This window comes from Eublepharis macularius, chromosome 1, assembly GCF_028583425.1.
Source record: "Eublepharis macularius isolate TG4126 chromosome 1, MPM_Emac_v1.0, whole genome shotgun sequence".
Classification (NCBI taxonomy): domain Eukaryota; kingdom Metazoa; phylum Chordata; class Lepidosauria; order Squamata; family Eublepharidae; genus Eublepharis; species Eublepharis macularius.
The window spans coordinates 179,517,287-179,533,112 of NC_072790.1; the positions used below are offsets into that span (position 1 = coordinate 179,517,287).

At 43.7% G+C, this 15,826-nt stretch overlaps 1 protein-coding gene across 7 annotated transcripts in view; it reads left to right on the top strand.

Moving 5' to 3' along the window:
• LCLAT1 (lysocardiolipin acyltransferase 1) overlaps positions 1 to 15,826 on the top strand; it is a 235,550-nt gene that overhangs the window by 104,719 nt on the left and 115,005 nt on the right. For all 7 annotated transcript variants that reach the window (XM_054979035.1, XM_054979036.1, XM_054979025.1 and 4 more), the window contains 2 exons: positions 5,651 to 5,849; positions 12,281 to 12,427. In XM_054979035.1, the coding sequence (XP_054835010.1) occupies positions 5,651 to 5,849; positions 12,281 to 12,427 (346 nt within the window). The remainder of the gene's footprint in view (positions 1 to 5,650; positions 5,850 to 12,280; positions 12,428 to 15,826) is intronic.

Here is a 15,826-nt window from a genome sequence, read left to right on the forward strand (position 1 = left end):
TATCATTTTTTTCTCCCTCAGTTAAAAAGAAAGGGGAACTGTTAAAAGAAGGGAAAATTCCCTAGTACACCGTCACCCTGATACAAAGTTTTCCCCCAGGAGCTGTATCATAGAAGGCTCCCTAAGGTGATGAGGGTCTTGGAGTTTTTTCTCTTGAAACCAAGGGGAAGGAGAGAATTGTCCCTAAAATCAGGAATAACTCCTTCAGTGATTCCTCTTCCAGTAGCCCTTTATACCTGTAGAAGTCTAAGAGGGAAACTCTGGCAAAGCTAACCACTCTATTTCCTTTTTTCCAAGTCTTATACAGTGATTCCAGAGGCTACTAAAAGGATCAAGCTACCATTGGTGGATGACCTGCTAACCAGCCTGCCATCTAATCCCATGCTGCCCATTGACAAGGACAGACTACCTAAGGATTCCGGCCTCAGATGGTTCGAACTGGCTATGAGCAGAAAATTGGAAGCTTTTGCTACATCCTTCAGAGTATTGGCAACAGCTTCACTCCTTCCTAGAGCCACATTCTCTCGGGTCACATACCTGGTTGCAGTGAGCAGCAAGGTCCTTTAAAGAGCTGAAGGGCAAAACTAAGAAAATAGCACCGGAAATAGTCTTTACACAGTTACACTGTGGTCAACAAGGACCATGGTTTTCAGGCAGCCAGGCACAACAGTTAGCTTAGGAATTGAAACGTGGACCATTTGCCTCAAAGCCAAAGTAACTGCGGTTCCCTTCAAAGACATCAACTTGTCTGGAGAAACTCTGGATAAATGAAAGCAGACCAGACATCAAGAGGAGGGTAATACCTCCTCCCTCAACAAATCCAGTTAGAATACCAGTGGGCCAAAGAGGGGAACTCAGTGTGTCTACACCAAGGCATGAGGCACGGTGATTGGAGGGCACTTACAATGCTTGGCAAACCCTTGGCAGCCAACAGTAAGAGACAGGTGGGTGCCGGATACTGTGATCAGTGGAATTCAACTCTGTGCCACCTGGGCCTTTTTCCTCCAGATCCAAAAGAATTGGTCAAATAAAACAGACACTTAGGAACAAGAAAGGTCAGAATGGAAAGGCTCAGACTTGTCATGACTGCCATTCAGAAGGGAGATTGTCTGGCTTCCATCAATCTCTCAGAGGCACTTCCAATATTGGGCTGTTCCTTTTGACCTGAAAGCACCATCCAGGGTGTTCACCAGAATCCTAATAGCACTGATAGCATGGCTAGACTGTGGAGAGTGGCACCTTTCCCATATCCAAACAACATCTTGGTCATGGTTCCATCCCTACTGCAAGAGGTGGAAATGATAAAATTGGCGTCAGCCTGTCTGCAGGACCATAGATTCATGGTCAATGAAGAAAAGACCAGTTTTACTCCCAACCCAGTAAATATTGCACCAGGAGGTAGTGATAGACATGGCTCAAGACAGAGTTTTTCTGTCACAGGAAAGACAACAAAGAGTCGGTAATGACAACAGAGGTCTTAAGGAGAGAGAGGGTGGAAGTGATGCTCCTGGCTCAGTGGCTGGGGATGAGAGTATCCTATCAGGATGTCCTCCAGGAGGCAAAGTCCCGAACGTGGACACTCCAGAGATGCCTGTTACCATACCACAATGTGTTAGAGCACAAGAGGTCCAAGATAGTTTAGTTGCCAGATATCCTCAAACAGGAGAATAACCGATGGTTGGACTTCCTCATACAGTCCCATGATGGTATCCCACCTAGGGAAACAAAGAGAATGGTGATGACCATGGACATGAGTCTTTGGGAATGGGAATCCTACATCCAGGGAAGAATGGCATAGGGCATCTGGCTGAAGAAGAAATGATCAACAGTGTAAACCCTTTGGAACACAGAGCCATCAGGCTGGGTCTGATAGAATCCCAGGGTCTTCCCACAGGTCACAATATGTTTATATAGACAAAAGATCACCTTGAATGTCTGAGAGAAGTACACATAGCAGACCAGGACACCTCTCTGGCAAACTAGCTAAGCCAGAGAGTGATGGACCAAGCAAAAGGGATGCTATCTAGAGATTCTCCAGTTAGTCTACCACAGTTTCAGCAAGGCACAAGAAGAAGAAACCCTCAAACCATAGGGATAGAACCTGTGGGCAGCGAGCTGCCTCCACACATCCTGTATGCTTTCCCCAGCACAGTTGTTCAGAAGATCACACAGTAAAGTGCAGAAGTGATACTAATAGCACCATTCGGGTCCAGAAAGACATGGTCTCAAAACCTGAAGAGGCTTTCAAGCATGGATCCCTTTCACCTCCCACTGAAGGAGGGCCTGTTGATGCAGGGAACAATACCACACCCTTAACCAGCTCTGACAAGCCCCAAAGTGTGGAGGTTGAAAGCAAACAACGAATAGGGTTGGACTATGTAGAAGGCATAATTGGTACTATGCTAGCCTCTAGAAAGAGTTCCACAGAGTCTATAAAAATTCCTACCAAGTTCCCAGAAGAGTGCATGGATAGAGGCATGTAACCTTTGGGGGCCAGTTGGGGGTTACTATCCTCCCTTCAAGAAGGGTCGAAGAAAAGTTTTAACACCAGTACCCTGAGGCAACAAGTAGCGACCATCTTGACAATTAGGGGTTCTAGGCAGGGACTCTCCCTTATACATCACCCTTATGGGAACAGATTCTAAAGGGGGACTCGCTGGTTTTTCCCAATTGGAATCTTAAGTTGGTATTGAGAGCATTATCCAAAACACCACTTTAATCCTATGATTGCATGTCCTCTAAAGGGAATTATAAGCGGTCGGCCTGGCCACCACCATTTTAATAGCAGCTTCATATTTATGGCTGCTGGTAATATTAACAATGTTTAGGCCTCTGGAGTAAAATGGCTGCGGTTTGGCCAACAGAGGACCTGTAGCAGTTGCTGAATCCTGCCCGGGAGACATGGCATGAATGGAATGCCGCAAAGGAATGCGGGGTGATTAAGCGACGATTGGACTTGCTATCTTCCTGGCCTTGCCCGTGACCCGCGTAATAAAGGACTCGCCATGTCAACCCCACTTAGCACATTCCTGTCCCTGCTTCCATGAGATCTCCTGTCCGTGATTGAAGAACTGATCAATTGGCATTCATAAGCACGTACAGTCGTTCCTGGCACAATCTATCCCCTCCCTAAAAATACTTAACCTAGCTCCGGTGTACTTCATCAGGAAAACCGTCCTTTTGTGCAGCGCAAGAACTAGTTTTACATTTATATTCACACATCCCAGCAGCTATCAATCAAAGTTCTCAAGCCTTTTGTCTTGCCCAGGAACTAGCCGTTGGAGTCTTTGTCCTAACTGCTAGGAGGACTCTCCTCCATCTCAGGGCACATTTTACCTATAAAGGTTGAGCCCTGGCCTCATTCAAATGTTGCAAGCTTCCTGGCTTCTCCCTTAGGGCCACTTCCCTAAGTCTCTCTTCCTCTGAACACGTTTGAACATGTTTCCAGATCCGCAAGCACTGTTCCCTTGAGGTTTGCCCTAAGCCTCTTGCCTTGCCGAGGACTCTGGCTGTTTGAAGCTCTTCTCTTTCTCTCCTCAACGCGGACTGGACACCTTTTCCAGGATAGATAGATATAACTACTCCTTCTTGCTCTATTCCCACATCTCTGTTTATATTTCCTAGGAGTCTGTCTGTCTCTCCCCCCCCCTCTCTCTCTCTCTGTGATTATTTCCCCCCAGTAAGTGGTGTGTATGTGCATGAAGTTCTGTTCTTTAATAAAAGTCACTGATTGATTTGAAGCACCAGACTTGCTTGGCTTATTGGGATTGGGACCCCGTAGACACAGGTGATTTGATTCCAGTTACTGCCTCTCGTATAGCCATCTTCCTTGTGAGCTAATTCTCACCCCCCCCCCCATAAATCATATTTAAAGCAAGGAGACCATTTCAGGTAACAAATTGACCTTTAAAACCATCTTTCAGATGGAAATAAAATCAGCTAGACAAGTGTCAGAATGGCAGTCACTAGCAGTAGATAGAGATCCATGCCTCTTCCTTCAAGATGGTAGAGTAAGTTATGATCAGAACCAACTTACTCCTGAAGGTGAACTGTACCTTTTCAGAAGAGATAGTACTTTCCTCCTTCTAACCTATCAAACCAAAAGAGATGCCTCTAGACATCAGGACGCGCATGTAACTGTTGTTCATTGAGGTCTTCTGTGCAGGCACACATACCCTCCCTCCTACCCTGCTGTGTGCTCTTCACTATTTACCTGGAGAGCCCGTCAGCTGAGGAGAAACAAGGTCAGGAGCATAGTCCCTCTCAAAGATTGGGCTGTTTTGGTCAGAAACAAGCCATGCATGTGCTCTGGGAAGGGGCAGACACCCCCTCGAGGAATTTTAAGCTATGAAACCTACTGATCGGCAGGCCTGCGCATGCGTTTCTTCAAGGGGTGCCACTGTCTGACATCTGTCGAGCTGCAACATGGTCTTCAGTGGATTCTTTTGTCAAGCACTATGCAGTTGATGTCAATTCTAGAAGAGAAATGGCAGCTGGTCAAGCAGTCCTGCAATCTCTTTTCATGTGAGAGCATCATCCCTGCCTCCTTGGTGAATGGCTTGCTATTCTCCCAGTGTGGGACTGCAATGAAAACCGTAGATGAAAACAGAGTTGCACTTACCTGTAACTGTTGTTCAGCTAGGTCTTTGTGCAGGCACACATTCCCTCCCTCTTGCCCTGCTTTGAGCTCTCTGGATTTTGATTGGAGGGTTTGCTGTGGCACAGGAGAACTGAGGGAAAGAAGGCAATTCCCTCCAAATCATGTGATTATTTCAGCAGGAAAAACTGCCTCAGAGTGGTCTGAAGGGGAGCCTAAAATCTTGGAAAATCTTGTTCTGAGTGGCCTGTGCAAGCACAGTCCCAATGTGTGCTTGCACGAAGACCTTGATGAACAACAGTTAACAGGTAAGTACAACCCTGTTTTCTAGTGCTTTTGTTTATTTTTAACTAGTTACTTTGAAATGGATCTGAATTAGATTTTTCTCAACCTGAAATGGGACTCATAAGCAGTGCAGAGAGTGACAGTGCAACTGAAGGTTCCACCCCAGCAAAAGAAGATTAAACTCTGTTGGTATATGGTTGACAGAGGTACAGCTCTTTGGATAGCCAAAAAAGCTGAGTGTTCAGTCGCAGTTTTCAGAGTTTTAATTTAAGCAACACAAGAAAGTATATGCTATAATAAATAATAAGTATATACTTTAATAAATACAGTATATGCTTTAATAATTCAAGAGAATAAATTCCACATAAAGCTTTGAATGTGTTTGTATATGACATTTAAACTATATTTTGTGCTTAATTTAGTTGCCCTAAAATCAAATATTTCAGTTCAAATACTTTATATTTATTAGGAAAACTTCGGATATATTTATAATGAGCATAAAAATGACTTGTGTTACATTTTTTGTTCTGTCTACTAAATATGGACGTGTGTGTGCCTGTTGAGAAGGAATGTGTCTTGGGGAGTAAAAATGAATCAAATACATATTCAAAATTAGATCATATTAGTTAAAGCACTGGAACATTTTTCAATTTAAATTTTCAAAGAAAACACACTTTGCTGCTGGGGAAGGCAGCATAAATTTTGCTAAATAAATAAAACTTGTCTTTTAATGATGCTACAATCATATAATCCAATTGTTTCTCTTAGGCTTTGTTGGAGATCGTATTTAGGGCAAAGGTGGTTATAACAGGTGATGGATTCATTCCAGGAGAAAGAAGTGTTATTATCATGAACCACCGAACACGAATGGATTGGATGTTTTTGTGGAACTGCCTGCTAAGATACAGCTACCTCAGACTTGAAAAAATATGCCTCAAATCCAGTCTTAAAGGCATTCCAGGATTTGGTAAGTCATCAACATCATAAAAGATTTTTGCATTTTTATGTTGTTTGTTGTTTGATAGGCTATTTTATGTTGAGTTGGATTTTAGATCTTTTTTTTTTTGGCAGTGATGGATTTTAATGTTTCGTTGTCCATACATTTTATACAACCAAACAGTGGTACTACAGACAGATTTTTCCCATGTTTCCCTTCCCCCAGCAGTTCCCATTGAGCCATAGAACAATGGTTCCTATAGTCATGAAACCTGCATTGACAAAAAGTCACATGGGTTATGGGGCTGCAGTGAAGATGAATAATTGGGCAAAATTATTTCTTCTTCCATTCATGGAACTTCATGTTTAAAAGAGGGAAGGACAGTGGTACCGTTTTTTCCTGATTAACACCCCCCGCCCCAATCATTGTAGCCCCTTAATGGCTTTCAGCGACATGGGGTCCCGAAATTAGGAACCATTTTTACCAGGGGTCAGAAGAGGGACCAAGAATGTGAAGAAAATCCATATCTAACAACTCCTTCCATATTAATTGAATATCTTTTTCGAGTTGAGCCATCTGCAGGGGGGAAAATAGTATAGTTTAATGATAATCTTTAAAACATGTAGATTGTTGTCCCAAGAAATCCTTCTTGATGGAGGAATGTTCTGCAATTAATTGAACAGAGTAGTAGAATCCAGTATGCTGTTTATTATTTTACTGTTACAAGTGCCCCCCATGAAAAACATGGGGGAGGGGCACCACCACAATGGTCTTTGCATCCACCCCACCCCCCAACACAGTTTCTTCACTACAGGAGTTTGAATCCCATCTGTTCCCTTCACCTCAGCCGCCATAGTGGACCTCCTCCCACCCAACCATGGCTCCAGTGCTGCTGCTGAACCTGTTCCTCCAGGCTATCTTAGGGGACCTCTCCTTAAAACCCTGTGTCCATTGCCGATAGCTTGTACAGTTCCCAACCTTTGCCCTGCAGGCTATATCTGTATCTCAGGCTCATCAGCATGTAGTGCAGACCTGGTTGCATCTGCCAGCCTTTGCTGCCCCTTTGCTGCCAGTGCACATGCACTGAAAACACATTTGTTTGGGAGGAGGGTTTAAACCCCCAATGTTTGTTTCTATCTTTTAAAATTTTTCTGCAACCCTGGAGTTTGCAGAAAAGTGGCCCTGATTTGTGGGTTTAAGCATCCACATGCTGGGGCCAGTTGGGAGTTAGATATGTGATTTTGTTTAGCAATCGATACTGTCAAAGCTGTTTTGCCATATTCTTCTGGAAAAGATTTTAAGGAGCTTTTCTAGACTAGTGGTTGATTTGTATGCCTACTGAAATAAAATGAAAATCTTCAGTTCCCTCATCTTCCTGTTTTGCCAAGTTATTTTACCTTAACAATTTTTATCAATATTTTTTCTTGGCTAGAGTAAATGCTTTACTACTTGCAGAACTGTGAGGGTATTAGTTGTCCCCAGAGACTCTGCCCTTGTGGTCGGGCTATAATCAAAACTTTATTTCATTTTTTATTTAGTTGTGGTTTGTGTTCCTCTTATACTGCCCTAATTGAGCAGGTTTCCTCATTGTTCATATGATTTTCATTTGTTATATCTTTTGGCTGGTAAAAATGTGTCACCTTGCCTTTGGTAAAGTTTATATTTTGTGCCCTTAGAATTAGGCAGGCACATGTTAAAAATGTCACTGGTGGAGGGGTCACCATAAGTCAGTTATGACTTGCTGGCACTCTCCACCACCAAACATTAGTGAGCTATAGATTTTATTTATTTTACAAAGGTGCCATGGGGCACATAAACATTTTTATTTGGAGCAGGAACTGTTCCATCCTACTTCAGTGTGTTTTGTTTCAAGCTTTCACATGTCAGGAAAACTTTAATAGTAGAGACAGCAATATAATCATGTCTCTTCATTACTCTTTGCCAATTAACTGGCGGAATGTATGATACTGTTCATTTACTGCTCAGTCAATTGGCAAAATGAAAATAGGCAAAGAAATCTTGATGAAATCCTGGAATTATTCTAGATAGATAATACTCGTTTCTTCAGCAAAGGTCTACTCATGAAAAGGCTTAGCTAGTAATATTGCCAAAAGCTAAAACGATGGAGTAGAGTGGAGCTGTCCAGCATTTCCCTACATGCCTTGTATGGCATGTCTAGGAGGACAATGCACCATTATTTATATGACTAGATAGGCAATTTAAAAATGCAAATGATTATATTTTGAGAAGATGATGTCATTCAAGATGGAAAGGTATTTCCCATGTAAAATTTTTAATGTGGTAAAGTGACTTGAATAGTTTATTTTTGTATGCCAAATTGGGCTCAAAATCTAGGATACCTCCTTGCAGGTAGGCTTTTTCCTGTGTTATGAAGGATGGATGATGAGGCACTATGCCTGATGAAGAGCTTTGACTCTTCAAATACTAACAGTGAAATCGTAAACAGAGTAATTCTTCTTAGGATTTCACTGTGTTATGTAAGTAGCTTTTGGTTTGTGGTGTGGACTCTAAGTAGTGGGTTCTTGTAAGGTAGAAACAGTGGCATATGATTTCTTCCAGGATCATGTGACATATGATTCTTCCAGCATTTTAATCAAAAGCTGTCAGATTTAATTACTTTAGAATTATTTATAATATGAGGTAGATTTGGGAGTGCATTCTGGAAAGTGTTCTCTGTAGTGTTATTACTCCTGCAGAATTGTTTACATCTGAGAGATCCATATCAGATATTTCTGTAGCATGAACTTCATCCTTACTATACATTTAAGCAAAGGAGAAGCAAAATGAGTATTGGATAAATAAACCACTTGGTTAGCAGTAATTGTTTATTTTTGTTGTTATAGTTTTTAAATTTGTTTATTAAATGTAAGTCTCACAGTTATTTTCCTGTAGTCTCTAGCATTTGGTTAAAACAAATGGTTGGAACGCTGAAAGAACCAAAGTCTAGTCCAAACACCTGATTATCTTCATCAGAGGAAAAAAAGTCTTCACCCGCTCCTAATACAAATTTTAAAGGGCAGCATCTATGATTATATTTTAAGTAAACTTACTGGGTTTTAATTTATTCCTGATTGTGGATATGAAAATCTTCTTAGGTGAAACACTTGTATTAAGATACACTGATTAATTTCATTGATATGTTATTATTATCTAAAATGTACCTTTTAGCCTTCTATGTGTAATGATAAAACAAGCACTCTAGTCTACACAGATTCCTCAGGGGAGGAAGTTGCCCCCACTTTGAGTTAATCCCAAATGAAAAGAGACATCTGGCTAAGATAGTGCAGGCAGAGACCCTCAGCTTGGCCGAAAAGCAGATTAACAGAGTCTATCATGTGGCTGACTGTTCCTTGAGATCTGTAGCTTCTGCACTTAACCCTGAGGTGGCATGCCTGGTTGAGGTGTACGGCTCTTGTTCCGTATCATAGAGCCAGAGTAGGTGACTTAACTTTTTGAAGATGATGTCCTTTTAGCTCCACCATGGATGCTGCTGTTAAAAATATCAAGGACTGCATTACAGCCAGATCCCTGGGTATCATCTCTGTGTACCCCAATCCTTACAAATAAAGGAGTTCTAAGCAGTATCTCACTACTGGAGCTACCCCAGGTACACTGCATCCTCTCATCTTTACATAATCAACTGAGATGTGGAATCTGTTGTTAATAAGGGCTCTTGTTATCTCAAAGATCCTTAGAGATTGAGGAGGTAGGATTTTTGACTATCCACCTTGCCACCTGTTCAGTGATCACTTGACCTGCTTCACCCCCAAATGGGAAGCTATATTACTCAGGATGAATGGGGTTTGTCTGTTGTTCATCAAGGCTATGTTCTACAGTTCAAAAGCAAGCCATGTTTTCTTCCTCCTTTCTTCCCCCACTTCCTCTGATCTTTTTTCCTCCAAAAAGTCCGTTTACTCTTGGCAAAGGGAGCTACAGAGGTGCTTCTTTCCAATGCTGTCACGGAAGTTTTCTCCCAATGCTTTATAGCAGACAGAAAGTCGTGAGGCAGTTGTCCAATTCTGAACCTATGTTTCCTAAACAAGTTTGTTGTTGAGAAAAAGTTGAATATGGTTTCCCACAGGGATATACTATTTCTGTTAAATATTCATGTTTGGTTTGCAGCAACCATGGCTCTCCCAGATGCGTATTTCCATATCTTAATAAGAAATTTCAGAAAGTTCCCTCATTTCCAGTGTGAGTGCCAATTGTTCCAATAGCTGTCCTCTTGTTTCATATCTCCTCTGCCCCAAGATTATTTTAAAAGGTTATGGTAGTTGTGATTGCTTACTGTACAGAGATGGGTTGTGACATCTTTCCCTACCTAGAAGTTTGGCTAATTACAACCCCATCCAGGGACTGTCTGCTCACACTAGAGAAGTCAGTCCTTTCTCCCACTCAGCACATGACTTTTGGGGTGCCATCCTTGATTGTCTAATGGGCTATCCTACCCTCCCAAAGACAGAATTTGCACTGTTCTGTAATCAGTAAATAAGATGCCCTGTTGCCATTTCCAAACCACAAGAAACTTTCAAAGGCTGTGCGATTTCATGACCTTGACACCACTGATAGTTCCCTTTATCAGGTAAAGACTCAGGCCACTGTCCTCCACATAAATTGCCTGTTTCCTGGATGGTTCTGAAAATGTTGTCATGGTGCTGCTGGTGGTCCCCTCTCCTTTCTGGGAGCCCCTTTGGGTCTATACCCACCTATGTTTCTCTGGCTACCAGTGCTTCACACACAGTCTTGGAAATCTAGTGTGCAGGGGTTCAAGGAAATGGGTTATGCTCCCCACATGGCAGCACATCAACATTCCTGAACTCAAAGCAGTAAGGCACACTCTAGCAGCTTATCTCCTCTTCATCCAGAGGAAAAATGTGCAAGTCTGTACAGACAATACCACATCTATGTATTACTTAAATAGGTAAGGTAGAACATTTTCCATTGTGCTGTGCCAAGAAGTCTCTCTGATCAAGGAATGGTTCAACAATAGAGTTGTGCGCTTCGGGTTTTCGCTTTGGGAAAAATACACGAATTGGACCCAATTTGCAAAGATTCAGGATTTCCGAAACAGCCCCAGCATACCAGGGCTGTTTCAGGAACCCCAAGTTAAAGATTCCCAAAGCTATTTGTATAGCTTCGGGAAGCTTCGGGTCAAGGGGCTGAAATGTCCCTCTCCATGCCCCTGCACAGCAGGAGGGAGACGGACATTTAAACTGCCAATCAGCTGTTTGTCGGGAGTTTCCCGACAAGCAGCTCAGTGCAGCCTACCAGGATTTAAATTTCCCTCTTTGTGCTGCTGCAGCATGAAGAGGGACATTTAAATCCCTGACTCAGCCACTTGTCAGAGGTTTCCCTGACAAACAACTGAGTGCAGCCTGCCGGGGTGGTATCATATGCCCTTCTCCCTGCTGCTGCGCAGTGGCAGGGAGAGAGGCATTTCACCCCCGACTCAGCCGCTTGTCAGGGGTTTCCCTGACAAGCACCTGAGTACAGCCTGCTGGGGAGCGTTCTTCCCTTCAAACTCTCCCCCTATTCCTCCAGCCAGCTGAAAAGGGGGAGAGTTTGAAGGGAAGAAGTTTCCCTGTGCCACTTGCAAGCAGCGCAGGGAACCTTCTTCCCTTCAATCTCTCCCCCCCTCCCCTTCCTCCAGCCAGCTGGAAAACGCCCTTCCGCGCTTCACCTGGGTCACGGGGGTTTTCCCCGTGACCTAGATGGAGTTTAAAGGGCTGGCCACAAACCTTGCCAAGCAGCTGATCTGCTTGGTGGCGTTTGAGCTCCCCCCCTCAGCTTATTTTACCCGATGGGAGGGGAAGGAGGTGGTTCCCCCTCCCATTGGGTGAAATAAGCGGGGGGGGGAGTTTGTTAGTGTGCTCTGAATCTTTACGGAGCACACTGAAGTGGGTCAAACAAGGGATGCTGCTTCAGGAATCCCTTATTTCTGACTCTTTTTCTGCTTTGGGTTTCCCAAAGTGGGAACCCAATTTTTTTTTTTTGCACACCCCTATTCATCAGTCATAAGGTGCCCTTCAAGCTATTCATAGGGCTGCAAAGAACAGTTTGCAAATATGATTTTAAAATTACAGTCATGACTGCAATTTCTTCTTTTTGATATGCCCTTCAGGGGCTTCCTTAAACTCTGGCAACTTAGTCCTTACAGTAGGTTGAATCATATTAATACATTCTGCTGACATTAGAGGCCACTTCACATGCAAGGCGGAATCCTCCAATGAAACTCTCCTTTTCTACCAGAACTGAACTCCTTGAACTGGAGGAAGGCTACACTGTTAGTGGAATGGATTCATTGGATAGTATAATGTATACGGTTCAAATATCCTTTCCTAAACAATGTGTTGCTGTTATGGTGTGGGGTCAGGAATTACAAATGGAAAGAAGTAAGAAAATTATACTGCACTGTTTACATTTGTTCAAACTTATTCTAGGTTGGGCCATGCAGGTTGCTGCCTTTATTTTCATTCAGAGGAAATGGGAAGAAGACAAAAATCATTTTGAAAATATGCTGGATTATTTCTGTGACATTCATGAACCTATGCAGCTTCTCATCTTTCCTGAAGGAACTGATCTCACAGGTACATAACTCAGTTGTCTCCCTGTTGATCTTATCAAGGTTTTAAAAATATTGAGCCATTTATGTAATTTAAAAACATGTAAAAGGAAAATGCCAATCTGTCTTGCCATGGGCAGTAAAAATCTTAGTAAACATTTCACTATAGCATGGTATAACTATGCAAGCATTCTATATGATACTTCAGCGATATTCAGAACTAACACTTAATTAAAATATTAATAAAAATTATGCTTTTCCTTGTGGCTCAAGGTGGCTTACAAGTCATAATTGAAATATTACAGATTAAAACAGATGGTTACTTAGATAAGTAATCCTTAGATCAGCGATATTCTCTGCACCTGTAAATCAAATGAAAAAATATATTGATTACCTTATATATTTGATGTTAAAAAAAGACGCATCCTTATGGGGACGTTGTTTAGGGCACATATCCGCCCTGTGTTGTGCCAGCTGCACTGGCTCCCGGTTGAGTTCCAAATCCAGTTCAAGGTACTGGTCTTAGTATTTAAAGCCTTCCATGGACTGGGACCTGCATACCTATGGGACCGCCTCTCCTATTATGTCCCCTGCAGGGCCTTGTACTCTGTGGATAAGCAGGTTCTGGTGGTCCCCGGCCCGAGGGACATTCGGCTGGCTTCAGCTAGGGCCAGGGATTTTTCTACCCTGGCCTCAGCTTAATGGAACACTCTCCCAGTGGAGATCCGGACCCTGCGGAACCTTTTACAGTTCTACAGGGCCTGCAAGACAGAGATGTTTCACCAGGCCTTTGACTAGGGGCCAGCTTTTTTGTCCCCCTCCTGACAGCCACACCCTCCTTATGCAGCTGCCCTTGAGTTACATCATGGTGGTGCTAGGGCTTATGATGATTTTGCAGTAGCCGATCTGTCTGATGGTGCCTGAATTTTAATGTGTTAATGTGTCAATAAGGTTTTTATTGTATTTTAACAGTATATTTGTTGGAAGCTGCTCTGAGCCCGCTTGCGGGAAAGGCGGGGTATAAGTTGAATAAAATAAATACATAAATAAAATAAGATTGATAGCTGAAAGATGTACTTTAAACAGTCCATTTTAAAATACTATATGATTTGTGATTAGTCCACTGTGAGTCTAACTTGGTAAAAATATTTGTGTTACATGAGTTGAGTTCAAGCTCCTTCTTGGATGAGTGAAAGTCATTAGTACACTGTGTGTGTGTGTATGCACCTTCTTAACCCCCTCCCCAGGTTTGAAGTAGCTGTCATTTTTTGACTGAATTTCACCAAATTTGCAGGGGATCTACTCTTAACTGTCCCCTAAAGTCCCCCCCCCCCCATTTCATAAAGATTGTCTGGTAGAAAAGGAGAGATTGTACCTCGGGGGCATTTTATGCCCCCCAAACAAGATGCCCGCAGCCACCTCCAATCTCCATTATTCCCTATGGGAAAAACTATAGGGCTATCCAGTGGTCTGGAGGTACATTTTGAAAGCAAAATCCAGAAATTTTCAGGGAACCTACTTCTGACTGTCCTCTAAAGACCCTCCAAGTTTCACAGAGATTGGACCCTTCATGAGTTGCGAGGTTCTCTGCAGGTTCTTGGTGGAACCCAGACCAAGTGCATCCTTCACCAGGAGAGGAAGTTTGTGCACCACACAGCAAATAAATTTAAGGTCCACTTGAGCCCAGTCTACTAATTCCCTCTTCATGGTGACAGTGACATTCTCCACCATGTAGACCTTGTTGAGAACCTCAACGTGGAGCAAAGCATTGCAGTAGCTGGTCCGGCAGTCTCCCATCTGGCCTTACCTGATGCTAGTCATCCCACCCCCACCCTGAAGGTCATCAGGTTGCCACCAGTGTGCAGTAAGCAAGAGGTATGCATGCTGTGACTGAGGGCAGGTCCAAATGTCTAATGTGAAGTGCACAATTCTCCTTGCAGCTCGAGACAACTGTGCCTTTACATGCTCCTTGGCAGCCCTGTAAAGGGAGGGCATCATGATCCTGCTCATTGTACTGTGAGCAGGGGGCATGTATCAAGGACAGACTAGCTGAAACAGCCCTCAGAAGCCAAAGTCCTCTACTATGGCAAAAGGCTGCCCATCTATGGCAGTCATCTTCATGATCTTCTGAGTGATGAGCCTAGATGCCCTCTGGATCCCCTCTGTTGGTACACTAGTGCTGTGCACCGCAAACATCTCCAGTGGTGTTCCTTGGCATCCCTTCTCTACAGAAAACCTATGAGAGAGCGCAGAGGTGGTCACAGGAAGTCCCTTGCTGGCAACTTTGTGGTGCCACTTTCTCTCTCCCTCTGAAGAAGCACTGTCTCATGGTGCTTCCTCATGTGGTTCCAGAGGCTGATCATCAAGAGATGATTCACATACTTCCTTTGATTGCCTTAGGTCGTACAGTGATGACACTATGCATACTGGGGGTCCTCCATCTTCTGGAAATGCTCTGAGTGGAGGACAAAGGGGGTCCACACTACCCTGCAGATGTGGGCACCTCAGGAGACGCCTCTTCTGAGGCGCTCGGACTAGACACACCAGTCTAGGCTAGGTAGAAGAAGATGGCTGAGGGTGAAGGGGTAGATATGTGGGGATTACCACTTCCACAATCTCTTCCTCTTCACCATCCTCTCCTCCCTGAAAGGTCTACTGCCAGCCTCAGAAGAAACTGGGGAATGCTTCCCAGTGGTGAGCTCCTCTACCAGTTCCTCCAACATCCTCCAGGTCCCTGGGATGAGCACATGGAATGGAAAACTCACGCCCCCCCAAGCACATTCTAAAAGACTCGTCATACTGGTCCTCCTCCTGCTGCTGGGTCTCAACAGCTGAAGGAGGAGGAGCCTCACCAGGAGGCCCCTGCCCAGTGACAGCTCCTGCCTCAGGCACCTGTGGTGAGGGTGGTGCTCATGTAGCTGCCTCAGGACTGAGGGCCTTGCAATTGCTCTTGCTGTCACCAAAAGCCAGGCTGGTGAATGACTGCTGCACTGAGGCAAGCCTCCTCTGCACAGATGGGGGAGAACTGCAGCCCTACTCCTCACTCTACTCTAGTCTAGCCCTCGTATTTTCCCCAGGGCCCCTCTCTGCTCTCCTGTCACTCATTTTTCTGCCTCCTGTAACCTACACACTAAACTTAACAAGCAGTTAAATTACCAACCCATCCAAAGCACCCAGCCAAAAATGAGAGTTTCTTTTAAAATATGCCTACCTACTCTGAAAGCTTGCTTTTTGTGAGTCTAAACATGGAGATAGACTCACAGATCTCTTTTTTAAAAGCCCCATTTAGGTATGTGGTGGCACTACACTAGCAAGCAGCTGAATACCTTTTGAGGAATCAAGCTATTCCTGAACCCCAATCTACAGCTAAACCTATGGAAGATCCCTATTTTTATTGTGCTTGACCTGGCTCCAAGGCAGCCAG